Below are 20,706 nucleotides of genomic sequence, written 5' to 3' on the forward strand. Positions count from 1 at the left end.
GCTACTTGGGAGGCTGAGGCAGGAGAATCACTTGAACCCGGGAGGTGGAGATTGCAGTGAGCCAAGATCGCGCCATTGCACTCCAGCCTGGGCAACAGAGCAAAAACTCCATCTCAAAAAAAGAATGTTTTCACCCACCTTCTGAACTCTTTTATCTCTGCCAATGAGAGTTAAAGAACACAAAGGAGAATATTACGCTTAGTACGGAATTTTCCATTTATGCTGGAGGTTGCAAACTTTTTTGGTGAAAAATCAGACCCTGGCGATGACCTTAAGCAGTAGATGTAAATAGCTCCACAAGCTTAGTGTTTCAGCAATGGAACACTAGGCATGAATGGGTTAATGAACTTCTCAGTGTTGACCCAACTAGTGGACTTAATTTGAAATGTGGGACACCATAATGTGTTGTGAGCAGCCTCCACAGCAAAAGGGCTACTGCAGAATTCTTAGTGTCCTTAAAAAACTGGATAGGAATTTTTAATTTGTGTTTTCCTAATTATCACATAAGTACGTGTAATGATGGTTTTATAGACTTGTAGCCATAACTATCACCTATAAATTGTGTATTGGCTTCCAAATAGATGACGTTTTGGACAGAGATGCCCATTATGAAAGAAATGGAAATGATTCTCATTTGTACGAGAGACCCGAGAAGACAAAAAGAGGAGTTGCAATAGGAAGAGACAAAATGCCCTCAGGTAATGCATTCCTCCTCTAGTAACCTTAAAAATCCATGGAATCAGTTTCTGCTAAAGGAATGCACGAGACTGAATTAAGGCTGAAATGTATTATACCACGTGCCCAATATTCATTGCATTCTATTCTGTCTGATCTTAATATGGCAATCTTTGCCTTCATTTTATATATGTGTTTTCTTGATACGCCCTTGGCCATCTTCTTTTCATGTGTTCCCAAATAAAAGACAAGGTTTTATTCCCAAAAAATTTTTCATCAACAAAGAGAAAGTCGTCTTAAAGTTCTTGCAAAGTCTTTCAAATCATGGTGCTAACACTTGTTTAATTTTGAAAACCAAGTACTATTTGGGAAGGATACATTAGCCTGAAATGATAGCAATCAATATCAGTGGATGGCTGGTTATAGAGATCAACGGAAAGAAAGAAGTAAAACAGATCAATTTAAAGTGGATCTCGTGATCATTCCTCGGGGTATGACCTCACAGTGCAAGTGTTAGACGTCCTGGTCAACAAACCCTTTAAATATCACTTAGCAATTTAGAAAGTTTTATTTAGAGACACGAATATATATTTGAAGAATAAATGTAAAATCCAACTTTGCTCAATCTTTTGTAAAAGGGGACTTGTGAGTTGTAGGAAAATGTTTAGTGATAGCATTAGGTGGAAGTAAAGATGACATATTTTGGAAAACTGTTAAATCCAAAAGTTGTTCTGATGATAATTAATGCAATGATGTTAAGGACGCATTTGAAATGTTTAAGCTGTGTCATGAAATGTGAGTTTCGTGAGAGCAGTGCTTCCAATATTACTTTACATAACATGTGGCTTAAATGTCATAGTAAAACTAAATTACTGAATTAAATAGACATTTGACTATTTCATCTACATCCTTTAAGTTTATATTGTCAAGCTTGCCCCGGAAATGCTTTTTAAAATCTCCTCATTGGGAAAAATGCAGACTGCCTTATTGTGGGGCAATTTACCTAACAAGCAATATGCCTAAATTTATGTACATAGAGTCTTTTATAAAGTTTGTGGGCTGGATCTCCCCTGAGTAGACGTTGGCTCACACCTGTAATCCCAGCACTTTGGGAGGCTGAGTGGGAAGGACTGCTTGAGGCTGGGAGTTCGAGTCCAACCTGGGCAACATACTGGGTCTCTGTCTCTACAAAAACTTTTAAAAATAAAAATTAAAAAAATTAGGTTTGCCGGTGCATGCCTGTAGTCTCAGCTACTCAGGAGGCTGAGGCAGGAGGATAGTTTAAACCCAGAGTTAGAGGCTGTTAGAGCCATAATCAAGTCACCGCACTCCAGGCAGCCTTTTTAAGTCTCTATCAGATTGTTTGTAAAAGTTTTTTGTAATTCAAAAATTTTCTTAGTGTGTATCTAGGTTACTTGTCACTCATTGTGCCTAGAACATGATGCTACATATACACATCTTTCTTGAATCAAGAATATCCTACATATGTATCACTTCTTTTCATTTGTTCTGATTCTGTCCTTAAGAAATATCAGGTATCTATGTGCCGTATTGCTGCTTCCTATCCTCTGTATCTTCCTGTACTCTCTTTAAATGAAAAGAATGGTTTCATGTTGATCACCCTTTCTGTTGTTAGAGGAGGGCACCTTACATTTATCTTCCATATCAGGGACTAATTTTTCCACATCTACTCAGTATTCCCTCCCAGGTGGATTTTAATTTTTCTGCAGTATTTTTTTTGTCATCTTGAAATCCTTTGATACGGTTATTTTTCTTTTAATGTACCTCATTCTGGCGCATGTTAGCTTCAAATAGTTTATCCTTACGATTTTGTTTGGTTCCCTCTACCTTTCTCCATCATCACGGTGGCTGTGGTTGACTCGGTTTCTTGCCATGTCTTCTCACAAGACTTTCAGAATCAAGTGATTCCTGGCCAAGAAATAAAAGCAAAATCATCTGATTCCCCAGTGGATGATAAAATCACATACAACTGATATAATCAGGTACAACTTCAGGAGGAGACACTGGAGAAGAGGCATGCTGGGTCTGTAAGGAATTGCACATTAAGATGGCATATGTATTTATGCTGTCTCAATCAAGGTCATCTATCAATCACTGTCACCTCACCATTTCAAAAACCATTTTATTGGGAAAATGGTTTTTCTCTTTGTTTCTATGCTCTTCACTCGTAAGCTGATGCAGTAATAAATATGTGAGACCTTTTATTTGGGGAAATAACCTTTTTCGTTCCTATTAAGGATGTATTTACAGCTTTCTGAACCTTTTTTCTGGATTTTGCTGTTGATAATTTTCAGGGCTGTGCTTTTCTTGGAGTCCTCTGGATTCCATTCCCAGGTTCTTGAATCATCATCATAGGTTCCCTTTTGTCTTTCCTTCCTTATCTTTATTTTTTTTGGTGGGGGGGGGCGGGGACGGTGTGGAATCTAGCTCTGTCACCCAGGCTAGAGTGCGGTGGCACGATCTCGGCTCACTGCAACCTCTGCCTCCCAGGTTCAAACAATTCTCCTGCCTCAGCCTCCCAAGTAGCTGGGATTATATGCACCTGCCACCACGCCAGCTAATTATTATGTTTTCAGTAGAGACGGGATTTTACCACATTGCCCAGGCTGGTCTCAAATTCCTGACCTCAAGTGATCTGCCTGCCTCATCCTCCCAAAGTGCTGGGATTACAGACATGAGTCACCATGCCCAGCCTTGGTTTTCTATGTAAAACAGTTTGCATTATTTTTTAGCCATGAATAAGAAGTCCTCAAGTAAAACAAATATTTCTGTCTTAGGCTTTTACTTGAACTTAGTCTGCTTTCTTTTTTCTATAGGACCTGGTGCTCTTTCAGCCACATGTCACCATCCTCTTCCTGCTCATCTCGTAAGTACTTCCCCTGACAACATACATTGTGAAATGTTGATCTCTTTGTCTTACCTGGTAGATCTGGTCAGAGCTCGATCTTCTAGAGTGTTCTGAATATAGTTTTCTAATAAGGAAAATAAAGTACTTACGTGCAGGGAAAAAATTGGGTTTAATAGGTGCTTCAAGGATTTATTTTTATTTTTTATTTTTTTTATTTTTTTTGAGACAGGGTCTCACTCTGTCACCCAGGCTGGAGTGCAGTGGTGTGATCTTGGCTCACTGCAACCTCTACCTCCTGGGTTCAAGTAATTTTCCTGCCTCAGCCTCCCAAGTAGTTGGGATTACAGGCCTCTGCCACCACACCTGGCTAATTTTTGCATTTTTAGTAGAGACGGGGTTTTGCTATGTTGGCCAGGCTGGTCTCAAAATCATGACCTCAAGCAATCCACCTGCCTCAGTCTCCCAAAGTCCTGGGATTACAGGTGCGAGCCACCATCTCCAAACTTGTTATAGGAATTTCTAAAGCCTATCTTTCTGGCTTTCATGCTGATGTAATTATCATGTATTTGTTGGTTGGGCGTTTATTCCCTGCTTTGTTCCAAAAAGGACTTGTGGCATCTTACAAAAATACAATGCAATAAAATGTAAACATCAAACAGAAAGGGAAAGGAAAATAAAGGTAGAAACTGTCTACACAATCTATAAAGTTTCACCTTCAAGAAATCTCTCAGCATTCTTGCCCTTGTGTCCTATGTAGAAACCCTTCAGTTGATGCCTAAACACTGATACGCATTTGTTTGACTCAATGCTTACTGCAAAAATAAGTGTTTCTAACGGTATAAAAGAACAGCGGCCAGGCATGGTGGCTCACGCCCATAATCCCAGCACTTTGGAAGGCTGACGCAGGCAGATCACCTGAGGTCCGGAGTTCGAGACCAGCCTGGCCAACATGGTGAAATCTCGTCTCTACTAAAAATACAAAAATTAGCCAGGCGTGGTGGTGCATGCCTGTTATCCCAGCTACTCAGGAGGCCGAGGCAGGAGAATCGCTTGAACCCGGGAGGTGGAGTTTGCAGTGGGCCAAGATTGTGCCATTGTACTCCAGGTTGGGTGACAGAGTGAGACTCCATCTCAAAAAAAAAAAAAAAAATCGGGATGAAGTAAAAAAATCCCTCACGTCAGTATTCTCCAAGCTGTGTTCTGCAGAGCAACAACCACTAGCCCTTGAAATTGAAAGGGTTAAAAATATGCCACTCTGGTATATTGATGATTTCAGTTAAAGGCATTTGAAAAACAGCAGGTGCAAAAACAGCACTCTGACCTTGGTACTGTTTCTTAAAAACAGGAGATAAAATTCCCGTGTAGAATATGCAACACTCTTATCCTCCAGGAGCAGAAGTCAAGACCCGGAGAAATCTGCACAGACCTTGTTAAGATAACACTATCTTTTAAGCCTCCCCACATAATTTTGCTTCTTCACAACTAACTGCTCTTTGTCCAATTCAGCACAGGAGAGACGGACTCTAACTGCTGCTTCAGGTCTTCATTTTCTTATGAGGACTCCTGTGCCACGTAAAACTTGGACTCAATGAATGTGTGTGCTTTTCTCCTATTTAACTTATGTCAGTTTAATTCTAGGCCCAGCTGGAGCCCTAAGAGAATGGGGGTGGAGTTTTCCACCCCTATAATATGTTACCAGAAGAGAAGAAAACAAAGGCATTTGACTACAGGACTTTGCAGTCTTTCACAGGTCCCAAATCTAACCCCTTCTCACTGTTGTCACCACGATCACCACACGGTCCAAGTCACCATCTCCCATCTGAACTTTCACATTTGCCGGCTGGGTGCAGTGGCTTACGCCTGTAGTCCTCGCACTTTGAGAGGCCAAGGTGGGTAGACCACTTGAGGCCAGGATTTCGAGGCCAGCCAGGCTAACAGGGTGAAACCCCGTCTCTACTAAAAATATGAAAATTAGAAGGGTGTGATAGCGGGCGCCCATAATCTCAGTTACTCAGGAGGCCGAGGCAGAAGAATTGCTTGAACCTGGGAGGTAGAGATTGCGGTGAGCCAAGATCACACCACTGAACTCCAGCCTGGGTGACAGAAGAAGACACCATCTCAAAAAAAAAAAAAAGAAAAGAAAAAATGAACGTTTACATTTGCCTCCTACTGATCAGCTTCTACTCTTGCCCCTTTTTCTGACCCTTCTCAACAGAATGGTTGATCATTTAAGACACAGAAGGATCCGTTAAAACAGAATTGAAATCATGCCACTGTTCTGCAAAGCCCTTTGTCTTCCTGCCTCATTAAAAGTAACATCTGCACCAGGCATGGTGGCTCATGCCTGTAATCCCAGCACTTTGGGAGGCCAAGGCAGGTGAATCATTTAAGCTAGGAGTTCGAGACCAGCCTGGGCAACATAGTGAAATCCTGTCTGTAAAAAAGTGAAAAAAGGCTGGGCGCAGTGGCTCATGCCTGTAATCCCAGCACTTTGGTGGGAGGCTGAGGCAGCAGATCTTTAAAGGTTAGGAGTTTGAAACCAGCCTGGGCAACGTGGTGAAACCCTGTCTCTACTAAAAATACAAAAATTATCCAGGTGTGGTGGTGTGTTCCTGTAGTCCCAGTCACTCAGGAGGCTGAGCCAGGAGAATTGCTTGAACCAGCGGGGAGGAGGCTGCAGTGAGCCGAGATGGCGCCACTGCACTCCAGCCTGGGTAACAGAGTGAGACTCCATCTCACAAAAAGGTAGCCAGGCATGGTGGTGTGTGCCTGTAGTCCCAGCTACTTGGGAGGCTGAGGCAGGAGGATCACTTGAATCCAGGAAGTCAAGGCTGCAGGGAGCCATGATTGTGCCGGTGCACTCCAGCCCAGAAAACAGAGTGACACCCAGTCTCAAGAAATCCTCTCCTTACTACTGAACACCCTCCATGATACCCACTTTCTCTCTGCTTAGCCTTATTTTCTTCTTCATAGCACTTATTTAATACATGACATAATATATCTTCCTGCCTCCACCGCTAACACAGGCTCAACAAGGGCAGGAACTTGTTTCCTTTTGCTCATTGCCATATTCAGTTCTCCAGAACATCCTCAGCGGCTTGTAGATGTGTAGCAATTTGTTGAATGATTGACAATAAATACTCTAACATAAATCATGAATCTTAATATGCAGCTTTCTCAAAATTTCAAAATTCAAAATTTCAAAATTCTGAGCACAGAATTTTTTTTTTTTTTTTTTTTTTTTTGAGACGGAGTCGCGCTCTGTTGCCCAGGCTGGAGTGCAGTGGTGGGATCTCAGCTCACTGCAAGCTCCGCCTCCCGGGTTTACGCCATTCTCCTGCCTCAGCCTCCCGAGTAGCTGGGACTACAGGTGCCCGTCACCTCGCCCGGCTAGTTTTTTGTATTTTTTAGTAGAGACGGGGTTTCACCGGGTTAGCCAGGATGGTCTCAATCTCCTGACCTCGTGATCCGCCAATCTCGGCCTCCCAAAGTGCTGGGATTACAGGCGTGAGCCACCACGCCCGGCCAGAATTTTTGAACAGAAATGCTTATTAGTATCTCATAGGACAGAGTTTCAGAGCATTTGGGGAAATGCTGCCTTAATTATTAAATGGTAAAATCAGATTCAGCCTTTTCCTTTACTTATTTTTATCTTTTAGTCCAAGACCCTGTGTCATCCCATCAGCCCGTTTCCTTCAGTACTACAAAATACCACATCACAGGTAACAGCCACATCTGAAGCCAGCAGCCAGCCTCTCCCTGTGATAACACAGCTCACCACGCCTGTGTCTGTCACACGTGCTGGGCAATCTCTGGCAGAAACAACTTCAAGCCCAAAGGAAGCAGCTCATGTGAATACCGTCACCTCTCATCTACAAGTGTCATTGCAGAATGCATCTGGTCAGGTAAACGTGGGAAATTCAAGTCACAACTAGGTAGCTTTGTGACCCCAAAAAAGTACTTGGTTTACCATTTGCCTCCCTGCAGAACTGCACCTAAGAATGTCTGACAGATCAGCATATATGCCAATCCAAAGAAAAACTAAACAAGTCCGTGGAAACGGCCAATTTGACGGCATATACACAGCCCAGCGTTTCCCTAATGATGCTATTTAATGCTCTTATAGTTAATGCTTCAGATGGGGAAGAGGTTTTGTTCACCTACCCTGCTTTTTCAGCAGCAGCAAACTTCTAGACAATTCCTCCTACTCACTGTCCTCTCTTTTTGCCTTGTTTCCTTCCTCCCAAAAACATAGACAACAATGCAGCCAGACTCAGTCGCGCCTGTAATCCCAGGGTTTGGGTAGGCCAAGGTGAGAGGGTCACTTGAGCCCGGGAGTTTGAGACCAGCCTGGGTAACATAGTGAGACCTTGTCTCTACTAAAGTTCAAAAAAATTAGCTGGGCACAGTGTCTCACGCCTGTAATCCCAGCACTTTGGGAGGCCGAAGTGGAAGATCACATAAGCCCAGGGGTTTGAGACCAGCTTAGGCAGCGTTATGAGACCTTGTCTCTATTAAAATTCAAAAAAATTAGCCAGGTGTGGTGGTGTGTACCTGTGGTCCCAGCTACTTGGGGGGGCTGAGGTGGGAGGGTCGCTTGAGCCTGGGACGTCCAGACTGCCGTGAACCGTGATTGTGCCACTGTACTGTAGGCTGAGCAACAAAGCAAAACTCACCCAAAAAAAGGCAAAGCCCCTTTGACAGTATTGACTGAAGAAAATAATCCTGCTTCCCCCATGCTTTTTTTTTCCCTAAATTCAAGCGAGCCCTGTTTATATGCAGTTGAACATTTCCCTGCTGAAACATCATCCTGTTCACTCTGGATCTGCCTGCAATGGTAATGGAGATTCGGTGTTCTGCTGGGGGAGAAACTGACCTACAGGAGTTTAAGCAAAGAGTTTTTTTTTTCTTAAATAGAAATCCTGAAGTATAGAATATCCAAAAGAATCTGTAATAAATTATTAGAAATATTAAGAGAATTTAGCAATGTTCAGCATTTAATCGAGATTTCTTGAATGTGTGATTGAATTAGGCTGTGAGTGAGCTGGTCTCCAGAAATGGACCACGGGGTTGGCATTAACGGTGATCACCTGAGGGTTGGACTTCAAGGACAAGTGCAGTGGCCGCTTAAGCTTTGGGACTGCGGCCACTTGCTCAGTTTGTTTCTTGGGAGAGGGAGGTTTTCTCCTTCCCACCTCCTGTTATGAGTCATTTTAAGTCATTATCTCTTGAATATGAACTCTTGTTTGTTTTTTGAGACAGATTCCCGCTCTGTTGCCCAGGCTGGAGTGCAGTGGCGCAATCTCAACTCACTGCAACCTCCACCTCCCGGGTTCAAGAGATTCTCCTGCCTCCGCCCCCTGAGTAGCTGGGATTACAGGCGTCTATCACCACGCCTGGTTAATTTTTGTATTTTTAGTAGAGACAGGGTTTTGCTATGTAGGCCGGGCTGCTCTTGAACTCCTGACCTCAAGTGATCTGCCTGCCTTGGCCTCCCAAAGTGCAGGGATTACAGGCATGAGCCACCGTGCCCGGCCTTAAATATGAACACTTGAATGGAGGGAAACACGCACAGAGGGGAAACCTGACAGGAAAACATACTTCTGAATAGAAAAGTTTGGTTTTGGCTTTTTGATTTCCAAGTTTCCCTCATCTTTGCTCATGGCCTTAAGACTTAAAGTTACTGCTATAAATCTCATTTCCAGACTCATTTGCCCTTGGAGCAATCATTGTCTAAACTCGTTATTCGTTTTCTCGATCGTATGCAAGTAGAAATAAATTCTGTCCACTCACAGAAAAGCTTCTGAAAGTAATCACTGTTTCAGAGAGCTGAGATTCATAGAGTTTATAATGTTATCCAAGGTCAACTTTGATTAAAACAATCTCCCTGCCGGGCGCGGTGGCTCAAGCCTGTAATCCTAGCACTTTGGGAGGCCGAGACGGGCGGATCACGAGGTCAGGAGATCGAGACCATCCTGGCTAACACGGTGAAACCCCGTCTCTACTAAAAAATACAAAAAACTAGCCGGGCGAGGTGGCTGGCGCCTGTAGTCCCAGCTACTCGGGAGGCTGAGGCAGGAGAATAGCGTAAACCCGGGAGGCGGAGCTTCCAGTGAGCTGAGATCCGGCCACTGCACTCCAGTCTGGGCGACAGAGCGAGACTCCGTCTCAAAAAAAAAAAAAAAAAAAAACAACAACAAAAAAAACAATCTCCCTGACTACTACAGTACAGTAATCTTGTAGAAGTAATTTTGACAACTTCTTTGTTCCCGGTAGGTCATAGATGAGATAGCAGGGAACTTCAGCCGAGCAGTTCATGGTTTGCAAGCTCAAAACAAACTACAGGAAGCTTGTGAGTTCCTCCAGAAACTAACAGCCTTAACCCCAAGATTTTTTAAGCCAGCTCAGGTAAGCGGAAGGTGACTGGGAGGGAAGAAGATAGGAGAGAGGGAAACATGGAAAACAGAAAAAGAATCTGAGGCTGGGTGCGGTGGCTCACGCCTGTAATCCCAGCACCGTGGAAGGTCGAGGCAGGCGGATCACATGAGGCCAGGAGTTCGAGACCTGACTGGGCAACATGGCAAAACCTGTCTCTACTGAAAAAAACAAAAATTAGCTGGGCTTGGTGGTGGGTGCCTGTAATCTCAGCTACTTGGGAGGCTGAGGCACAATAATCGCTTGGACCCAGGAGACAGAGGCAGTGAGCCAAGATCACGCCACTGCGCTCCAGCCTGGATGACTGAGAGACTGTGTCTCCAGAAAAAGAAAAGAAAAGAAAAAGAGAATCTGGAGATTGTGCCTTATGCCAAGCTTAGCATTATAAAGACTATATTTAAATTTTAGCAAGCATATTTGTACCTTTAAATCTGGAAAGTTATGAATTAAATTGATCAGTAGTGACATTGTTGGATATACTATGTTTATGTTCGTTTGTTCATTAATCAGCTTACTGCCTTGCTGATGTATTTGTTAGAAGTCTGGGCATTCAGTGGGACACGGTGGCTCCTACCTGTAATCCCAGCACCTTGGGAGGCTGAAGCAGGCGGATAGCTTGAGCCCAAGAGTTCAAAACCAGCCTGGGCAACATGGTGAAACCCCGTCTCTACCAAAAATACAAAACTTAACCGGGTGTGGTGGTGCGCGCCTGTAGTTGCAGCTACTTGGGAGGTGAGATGGGAGGATGGTTTGAGCCCAGAAGGTGGAGATTGCAGTGAGCCAAGACTCTACCACTGAACTCCAGCCTGGGTGACAGAGCCACACTCTGTCTCAAGTTAAAAAGACAAAAAACTCAGCATTGGTCTTTTCTTCATTCCTTTTTTTAGTCTGGTGGTGTTAATTGGATATTTGGTCTACTTACCACTCAAAAAGAATTATCAGTTCGTCAAAATAACATGAAATATGAATCCTCTCTTATAGGTTATATGAAATAATATATTCTCCTTCCCTGTCAAATTGTAACTTTTTAAATAAAATGCATTTGAAATGTATAAAGAATATTAAGCTGCTAATAAGAAGTATGCAAATTTTAAGCAATCATGTGCTAGGTGTGTGGCTCATGCCTGTAATCTAAACACATTGGGAGGCCAAGACAGGAGGGTCTCTTGGGGCCAGGTGTTTGAGACCAGCCTGAGCAACATAGTGAGCCCCCTCCTCTACAAAAAAATTTTAAAAATTAGGCGTGGTGGTGCACACCTCTGTCCTAGCTACTGGGGAGGCTGAAGAAGGAGGATTGCTTGAGCCCAGGAGTTCAAGGCTGCAGTGAGCCATGATTGTACCACTGCACTCCAGCCTGGGCAACAGAGCAAGACTGCATCTCTTACAATTTTAAAAAGCAATCATAGGCTGAGCATGGTGGCCCACACCTGTAATCGCAGCACTTTGGGAGGCCAAGATGGGAAGATCACCTGAGGTCAGGAGTTTGAGAGACCAGCTTGACCAACATGGAGAAACCCTGTCTCTGCTAAAAATACAAAATTAGCCAGGCATGGTGGCTCATGCCTGTAGTCCCAGCTGCTCAGGAGGCTGAGGCAGAAGAATTGCTTGAACCTGGGAGGTGGAGGTTGCAGTGAGCTGATTGCATTCCAGCCTGGGCAACAGGAGTGAAACTCTGTCTTCAAAAATAAAAAGAGAAAAGAAAAAAGAAAAAATCATAAACAAGGATGTATGTTTGCTTTCTAATACTCCCAGGTTAATCTCATCAATTCCCTTATTTACCTGAGTGAGGAGTTACTCAGGATCCCATTTCTGAATAGCAGCAGTCTGGACTTCAAAGTTCCTGCAACTGTCTGCCCCTTTCATTCCTTCAACGATGTCACCAAAGCTGGAGAAGGAAGTTGGCTGGCATCCAAGCGTGATACTGAGCAGGTAGGTGCCAGATCTGCAGGTGGCCAGATCTGCTTAGAAGCATTTTAATCTTGACAGGTCCAGGTATCACAGCCTCTCCCCAGACCTTTAAAGAGAATCTTGCTGAAGTATGTGCTGCAGAAAAACCACTCTGCCAAGCCTTCTCTGGGGTCTCCCTCCCCACCTACCAGTGAGCCAATACTCCCTAGTGCTGTTATCAAGTGAAAAGGACTTAGGGGCTGGACCCGGTGGCTAATGCCTGTAATCCCAACACTTTGGGAGGCCAAGGCAGGCAGATCACCTAAGGTCAGGAGTTCGAGACCAGCCTGGCCAACATGGCGAAACTGCATCTCTACTAAAAATACAAAAATTAGCCAGGCGTGGTGGCACATGCCTGTAATCCTAGCTATTCAGGAGGCTGAGGCAGGAGAATCACTTGAACCCAGGAGGCAGAGGTTGCAGTGAACTGAGATTATGCCACTACACTCCAGCCTGGGCAACAGAGTGAGACTCCATCAAAAAAAAAAAAAAGAATTTAGGAAAGTGTTGGCATAAGGCAAATACTCATAGGTTATGTTTGCTATTCACATGAAAAGATGCTTAACTTCATTGGTCATTAGGGAAATGCAAGTCAAAACCAAAATGAGATGCCGCTTCACACCCAAAAAGACAGAAAATAACAAGTATTGGCAAGGATGCAGAGAACTTGCAACCCTATCCATTGTTCAATTGTAAAATGATGCAGCCGCTTTGGAAAACCATTTGGCAGTTGCTTAAAATGTAAAAAATAGAACTACCATGTAACCTAGCAATTCTACTCCTAGCATCTACCCAAGAGAGTTGAAAACATATGTCCATACAAAAACTCGTACGCTCATCTTTGTAGCAGCATGGTTTAGTAGCTAAATAGCCAAAAAGTGGAGATAACCCACACATCTACAGTCTGACAGATGTCTAAGTAGAATCTGGTCTGTTCATACAACGGAATATTATTCAGCAACATAAAGGGATGAAGTCCTGGTACGTGCTCCAACATGAGCTTTGAAAACATTATGCCAGGTGAAAGAAGCTGTCACAAAAGACTGTATGTTGTGATTCATTTATATGAAATGTCCTGAAGAGGTAAATCTATAGACACAGAAAGTAGACTCGTGGTTGTCTAGAGCTAGAGGGACTAGGGATGGGGAAATGGGGAGTGACTGCTAATGGGTACCAGGTTTATTTTATTTTGAGAGTCTCGCTCTGTTGCCCAGGCTGGAGTGCTGTGGCGTGATCTGGGCTCACTGCAACCTGTGCCTTCCAGGTTCAAGCTATTCTCCCACCTCAGCCTCCCGAGTAGCTGAGACTACAGGCGCACGCCACCATGCCTGTCTAATTTTTTGTAGTTTTAGTAGAGACAAGGTTTCACAATGTCGGCCAGGTAGGTCTCAAACTTTTGACCTCAAGTGATCCACCTGCCTTAGCCTCCCAAAGTGCTGGGATTACAGGTGTGAGCCACTGCACCCAGCCACCAGGGAGGTGGATCACCTGAGGTCAGGAGTATTTATTTTAGGGAGGATGAATCCTAAAATTAGATTGTGGTATTGGTTGCACAACGCTGTGAATATACTAAAAAACATTAAATTATATACTCTGAGTGGATGAAGTGTATGTGTGAAAGTTATCTCAATAAAGCTGTCATTTAAAAACTCTAGCATGAGCAGGTCTGGGGCAATTATATGATGGGGCAAAGGCATATTTCCTTGGCAGGCCCTCTTAGTTTGGTTCAAAGGACGGTAAGTCTTTAGCTAGGCTGCAAGTACTTTCTGTGAGAGTCCGAGGCCCTCTCTAAGGAATACCACCCTTCATTACGTCACTGTGAAAATTCCCTTCCCAATCTTCTCCGAAACCGTTTACTAACATAAGACACTGAGGTTTTACAGGTCACACGCTGTCTTCCTCTCCATGCAGGTAGAAGACATCCTGGAAATGTCCTTGGCGGAGCTTGGGAATATCGGGGAAGCATTTCTAGAGCAGGACCAGTCTCCCGAGTCTTCAGTGACTTTGACCTCCTCCGTTGCTACTCTGCTGCTGAGCAGGTTAATGAGAGGAAGGAACAGGGAGAGTTTCACGGTGTTTTTCACTTTCAGAGGACATACAAAAATTGACTTCCATTTTAACTTTTCTCGTTAGACAAAACACATCCACCTTACCACTGAGCTCTTACACTCTGGGTCACCCAGCCCCTGTGAGACTGGGCTTTCCGTCGGCTTTGGCTTTGAAGGAGCTCTTGAATCAACACCCAGGAGTTAATGTCCAAGTGAGTGTGAAATTGATCGTGGTCAGAATGAAAGTGGGATCTGATGGCCATGGAGGCATTTGGGTGAAAGTAATGTACCATGAAATGTAAGCCGAACAGACCAGATCAGATGAGAGAGTTGATGTGGCATTCGTTTTTATTTTACACTGGCAGGGATAGAGGCCTCTTAAAAGTGATCCACTGTAGAAGTTGGGAGCATTAAGCAGATTTCTGGATTTAACTAAATTTCTGTTCTGTGATTTGGATTGATCTCAACTCTGCAGTTTGTTTTTTGTTGTTGTTGTTGCTATGTTGTTGTTGTTGTTTTCGAGATGGAGTCTCAATCTGTCACCCAGGCTGGAGTAGAGTAGCGTGATCTCGGCTCACTGTAACCTCTACCTCCTGGGTTCAAGCAATTCCCCTCCCTCAGCCTCCCAAGTAGCTGGGATTACAGGCGCCCGCCACCACGCCTGGCTAATTTTTGTATAGAGACGGGGTTTTGCCACATTGGCCAGACTGATCTCGAACTATGGACCTCAGGTGATTCGCCTGCCTAAGCCTCCCATAGTGCTGGGATTACAGGTGTGAGCCACCATGCCCGGCCTCTGCACTATTTCCAAAAGCTGGGACTATCAAAATAATTGTTGACTCAGTATACCAACCCAGTCATATCAGTATATTGTATTTCTTTCAGCAGTTACCTGACAAATAAAAGCATTGTTGCCTTATCCTGAAGAGCAGAATAGTTACTTCCTAGTAAAATAGAATCCTCTAGATATAAAGATTAAAAATAATTCTGAGGGTCCCAAGTATAATTCATCTTTAATTTACTATTTCTCATAGAGGCTATAATGGGGAATGTTATTTCATTTGTGGTATTAGTAGGGGGCACATCCCAATGTTTAATATATGATATCCAGCTGGGCACGGTGGCTCAAGCCTATAATCTCAACACTTTGGGAGGCCAACGCGGGTGGATCACCTGAGGTCAGGAGTTCGAGGCCAGCCTGGCCAACATAGCGAAACCCTGTCTCTTCTAAAAATACAAATATTAGCCAGGCGTGGCAGTATGCACCTGTAATCCCAGCTAGTTTGGAGGCTGAGGCAGGAGAATTGCTTGAACCTGGGAGGTGGAGGTTACAGTGAGCCAAGGTCATGCCACTGCACTCCAGCCTGGTTGACGGAGCATGAGTTTCTCAAAAAAAAAAAAAAAAATCTATATATATATATATATGTGTGTGTGTGTGTGTGTGTATGCACACACACATGTATATACATATTATATATATGATATATCTTTATTGGAGTCATTTAAAAATATTTCGGCAATGGATAAAACTGGACTTTTCCTTGTCTCTAGGTAACAGGACTAGCTTTCAATCCCTTCAAGGATTTGGACCACAGAAACGTTGTTGGAAGCATTGGAAGTGTGTTACTAAGCGCTAATCGCAAATTGCTCCAAGTCCATGATTTAGTGGAGGACATTGAGGTAGGAACTGATTCTTAGGGAATAAAATAGAAGAGAATGGGATATTCTGGAACAGGATCGAAGGATGCAACAACTTAAAGGGAATCATGTTAGACCGATGACTGTGCCATTGTTTTGTTATTAACATATTAGGAACTTTTACAAAGAGGTACACCTTACCCTTAGAAAAAGTGTTTTAGAGGGCCGGGTGCATTGACTTACGCCTGTAATCCCAGCACTTTGGGAGGCAGGTAGATCACTTGAGGTCAGGAGTGCGAGACCAGCCTGGTCAACATGATGAAACACCGTCTCTACTAAAAATACAAAAATTAACCCAGTATGGTGGTGGGCGCAGTTATCCCAGCTAATCTGGAGCCTGAGGCATAATAGCTTGAATCCAGGAGGTGAAGTTTGCAGTGAGCTGAGATTGTGCCACTGCACTCCAGCCTGGGCGACAGAGTAAGACTTAGTCTCAAAAATAATAAGAATAAGAAGTGTTTTAGGTCTTGGACTATGTACTTACCCTTAACCCCAGCAGTATTAGCTACTAACATCCAGTGGAGAAGACCTGGCTGGGCACAGTGGCTCATGCCAATAATCCTAGCATTTTGGGAGACTGAAGCGGGAGGATTGCTTAAGACCAGGAGTTCAAGACCAACCTGGCCAATATAGCAAGACCCCATCTCAGAAAAAAGGAGGAAGACCTAGGAAGTTTCCTTACCTTATCAATATAAAGTATTTTGAAAGGCATCAATGGATGGACCATTATAATGATTAACTGTCTCTTATTCTAGATCATGCTCTGGAGAAACGTTAGCATGGAAACCCATCCCACCAGCTTCAACATGAGCACAGATCAGCTTACAATCACAGTGAACATCACCTCCTTGGAGAAATCCCTGATAGTGAGCATAGATCCTGACAGTCCCCTTTTAATGACGCTCTACCTGGGGTTCCAGTATCAGCCTAACTGCACTCACTTCCACCTAAACATCACCCTTCCGAAGGATAAGGTGTGGCAAAAAGGTAAGACCCAATCATCTGTCAGAAACTTGCTTTGATTTTCTTTTGCCTAGGATGGAGTGCAGTGGCACCATCATTGTTCACTGCAGCCTCAAAATGTCAAGCTCGAGGGATCCTCCTGCCTTAGCCTCTTGAGTAGCTGGGACTACAAGTGCACACCACCACGTCTGGCTAACTTTTTTCTTTTAATTTTGTAGGCTGGGCGCGGTGGCTCACGCCTGTAATCCCAGCACTTTGGGAGGCTGAGGCGGGTAGATCACGAGGTCAGGAGATCAAGACCTTCCTATCCTGGCTAACACGGTGAAATCCCGTCTTTACTAAAAATTCAAAAAAAATTAGCCAGGCGTGGTGGCAGGCGCCTGTAGTCCTAGCTACTTGGGAGGCTGAGGCAGGAGAATGGCATGAACCCGGGAGGCGTTGCTTGCAGTGAGCTGAGATCGCGCCACTGTGCTCCAGCCTGGGTGAAAGAGCGAGACTCTGTCTCAAAAAAAAAAAAAAAAAATTTGTAGAGAAAGGGTCTTGCCATATTGCCCAGGCTGGTCTTGAACTCCTGGCCTCAAATATTCTTTGTCTCAGCCTCCCAATGTGCTGGGATTACAGGCATGAGCTACTGTACCTGGCCACATTTTTTTCTTTTTTAAAAAAATTTTTATTTTCAGATAATTGTAGATTCGCATGCAGTTATAAGAAATAACAGAGACAGGCCAAGCACAGTGGCTCACACCTATAATTCCAGCACTTTGGGAGGCCAAGGCAAGTGGATCACCTGAGGTCAGGAGTTTGAGACCATCCTGGCCAACATGGTGAAACTCCGTCTCTACTAAAAATACAAAAAATTAGCTGGGTAGGCATGGTCGTGGGCACCTTTAATCCCAGCTACTTGGGAGGCAGACACAGAGTTGCTTAAACCTGAGAGGTGGAGGTTGCAGTGAGCAGAGATCACACCATTGCACTCCAGCCTGGGCTGCAGAGCAAGACTTGGTCTCCAAAAAATAGAGAGACAGCCTAGGCACTCAGTGGCTCCTGCCTGTAATCACACTGTAATCCTAGCACTTTGGGAGGCTGAGGTGGGTGGATCACCTGAGGTCAGGAGTTTGAGACTAGGCTGACCAACATGGTGAAACCTCATCTCTACTAAAAATACAAAAATTAGCTGGTCATGGTGGTGGGCATCTGTAATCCCAGCTACTCAGGAGGCTGAGGCACAAGAATCGCTTGAACCCGGGAGGCAGAGGTTGCAGTGAGCTGAGATCGCACCATTGCACTCCAGCTTGGGTGACAGAGACTCTACCTCAAAAAAAAAAAAAAAAAGAACAGAGACAGCTTGTATACCTCTCATCCAGTTTCTCTGAATGGCAGCATCTTGCATAACTATAGTATATCACAACCAGAAAATAACATTAATACAATCACTGATTTTATTCCGATTTCACCAGGTTTACAAGCACATTTCTGTATGTGTGTGTATTGAGTTCTGTGTGGTTTTGCCACATGTGTAGACATGTGACAATGAAATGCATTTTTTAAAAGATTGATTATGGGATGGATAAGGATATGTACGTGAGGAAGCAGATTTAGTAAGACGTTAATTGTAGAATCTAGTTAATGGTTATATGGTTATTCCCTGTAAAATTCTCTCTGTATTGTTGAAGATTTTCATAACAAAATGTTGAGACCCACAGCAGAAGTAGCGTTCACAGCACCATGGGTTACATGTACTTCACATTTATATATTACAGATGACTATATATGAAATATGTTGTATGTATTTCAACTTTATTTCTAATCTAAGATTTGAGGAAGATGGTCCTGATGATATCTCAATAAGTCTTTGTATAAGACCAGAATGACTGTATTGTAGTTTAGAAAAGTTAAGAATTTCTGAGACATAACATTAAAGTTAAAAATGTCTAGCCTGGTGTAGTGGCTCACCCCTGTAATGCCAGCACTTTGAGAGGCCACGGCAGGAGGATCTCTTAAGCCCAGGAGTTTGAGACTAGCCTGGGCAACATAGCGAGACTCTGTCTCTATCAAAAAAAAAAAAAAAAAAATTTAGTCGGGCATGGTGGCGTGCATCTGTAGTCCTAGCTACTTGGGAGGTTGAGGCAAGAGGATCGCTGGAGCCAAGGAATTCAAACCTGCAGTGAGTTTTGACTATATGACCGCACTCCAGCCTGGGTGACAGAGCAAGGCACTGTCTCTAAAAACTAAAAGTTCCTGATAGATAGAAATAGTGCCCAGATACACTGGATCAAAAACATGCTCTGTGGGTATCGACTTTAAACGTTTTACTGAAAAGTCTTAATAAGAGCTACACTTTTGTATTTGTTTTTACGTTGGGAAAAATCTGAATGGAGAAAGCACGCGACAGTCGCCCTTCATGACCACCTTCCATATTGAGAGAACTTTCTCTGGCTCTCGCATGGGCCCTGCTCACACAGGAACAATCACTTTTAAGTTCTTGCTAATTTTAGGCAAAGTCCCTGAGGCAGCCATGCTCACTACCGGGCTGCCCACTACAGAGTTTGCGTGAATTAGCAATGGGCCCTTTCCCAGTTCCAGAGGGGTACTCGGTTTTGTTTTTGTTTGTTTTGAGATGGAGTCTCACTCTGTCGCCCGGGCTGGAGTGCAGTGGCGCATTGCCGGCTCACTGCAACCTCAGCTTCTTGGGTTCAAGCGATTCCCATCCCTCAGCCTCCCAAGCAGCTGGGACTGCAGGCACGTGCACCACCATGCCTGGCTAATTTTTTGTATTTTTAGTAGAGACAGGGTTTTGCCATGTTGGTCAAGCTAGGTCTCGAACTCCTGGGCTCAAATAATCCTCCTGCCGTAACCTCCCAAAGTGCTTGGATTATAGGCATGAGCCACTGTGCCTGGCCATGCACTCAGTTTCTCTTGCTGATCTTGGCAATGATGTCATTGAGAGCTGGAAGGGACCTTCGAGAGCCTTTGTTTGACAGACAGGACTGTTTGAAAGATGAGAAAGCTTGAGGCCCAGAGAGACTGGGTGACTCGCCTTAGCCCCTACCAGCCAGCTTGTGACAGAGCCAGGCCCGACCTCAGGTCCCTGGCGTGCAGTCCTGGGCTTTGTTCCTGAAGCCACCCTGTTCCTATCTTTGCTTCACCCTGGGGTTTCATTTGTTACCTTAGTCTTCTATCTGCTAACTTAGGTGTGTGATCATTTCATTTTTCTAAACCTCATAATGCATTCTAAGTCATTAGGCCTAAATGTTCATATGCCAAAATAATATAATTCTTTTTTTTTGAGACAAAGTCTCACTCTGTTGCCCAGGCTAGAGTATAGTGCTGTGATTTCAGCTCACTGCAACTCCCACTTCCCAGGTTCAAGCAATTTTCCTGCCTCAGCCTCCTGAATAGCTGGGATTACAGGCTCACATCACCACACCCCACTAATTTTTGTATTTTTAGTAGAGATGGGGTTTCACCACGTTCACCAGGCTGGTCTCGAACTTCTGACCTCAAGTGATCTGCCTGCCTTGGCTTCCCAAAGTGCTGGGATTACAGGCATGAGCCACCACACCCAGCCAAAAGAAAATAGTTCTTTACTGGAACGGCAGTAATCCAGAGCCGGGGACTGTATCACTGGTCATTTTCTTTCCAATCATTTGTGACTCTAGGTTTATCATGATCTCATCTGCAAAATATTAATAGATGCTTTAGAAGAGAGGTTCTAATGGTGTTTTTGTTCTGTTTGATATACAAGTAAGCACTCTTCTTTGTTCTAAGATGAGGAGTACACGTGGGTGCTGACTCCTGAGCATCTACAGCACGGGATTGGCACCTACTGTATAAGAGCTGTGCTGAGTGAGAGCCAGAAGGGTGCTCAGCAGACGCCCAGTTTGGTCTCGGTCATCACGGCCATCACTCAGTGTTATTACTGGGAGAGCCACAACCAGACATGGAGCAGCAACGGATGCCAAGTAAGAAACTGAGCCGCTTCTTGGGTCTCTCTCCTGCTGTCGCTGCTGTTAAACCCAATGCACCTCATTTGGGGCAGCCCAGAAAGAAAACTAGGAGGTTTCAAATAAC

At 44.1% G+C, this 20,706-nt stretch overlaps 1 protein-coding gene across 1 annotated transcript in view; it reads left to right on the forward strand.

Annotated features, from left to right (window-relative positions):
• The window catches only part of PKD1L3 (polycystin 1 like 3, transient receptor potential channel interacting), an 88,005-nt gene that overhangs the window by 6,000 nt on the left and 61,299 nt on the right, over nt 1-20,706 (forward strand). Inside the window, 10 exon segments of the mRNA XM_025369859.1 lie at nt 582-698; nt 3,513-3,562; nt 7,204-7,449; nt 9,821-9,952; nt 11,732-11,908; nt 13,838-13,965; nt 14,060-14,186; nt 15,526-15,654; nt 16,428-16,659; nt 20,404-20,597. Coding sequence (XP_025225644.1) covers nt 582-698; nt 3,513-3,562; nt 7,204-7,449; nt 9,821-9,952; nt 11,732-11,908; nt 13,838-13,965; nt 14,060-14,186; nt 15,526-15,654; nt 16,428-16,659; nt 20,404-20,597 — 1,532 coding nt within the window.

This window comes from Theropithecus gelada, chromosome 20, assembly GCF_003255815.1.
Source record: "Theropithecus gelada isolate Dixy chromosome 20, Tgel_1.0, whole genome shotgun sequence".
In the NCBI taxonomy this organism is placed as follows: domain Eukaryota; kingdom Metazoa; phylum Chordata; class Mammalia; order Primates; family Cercopithecidae; genus Theropithecus; species Theropithecus gelada.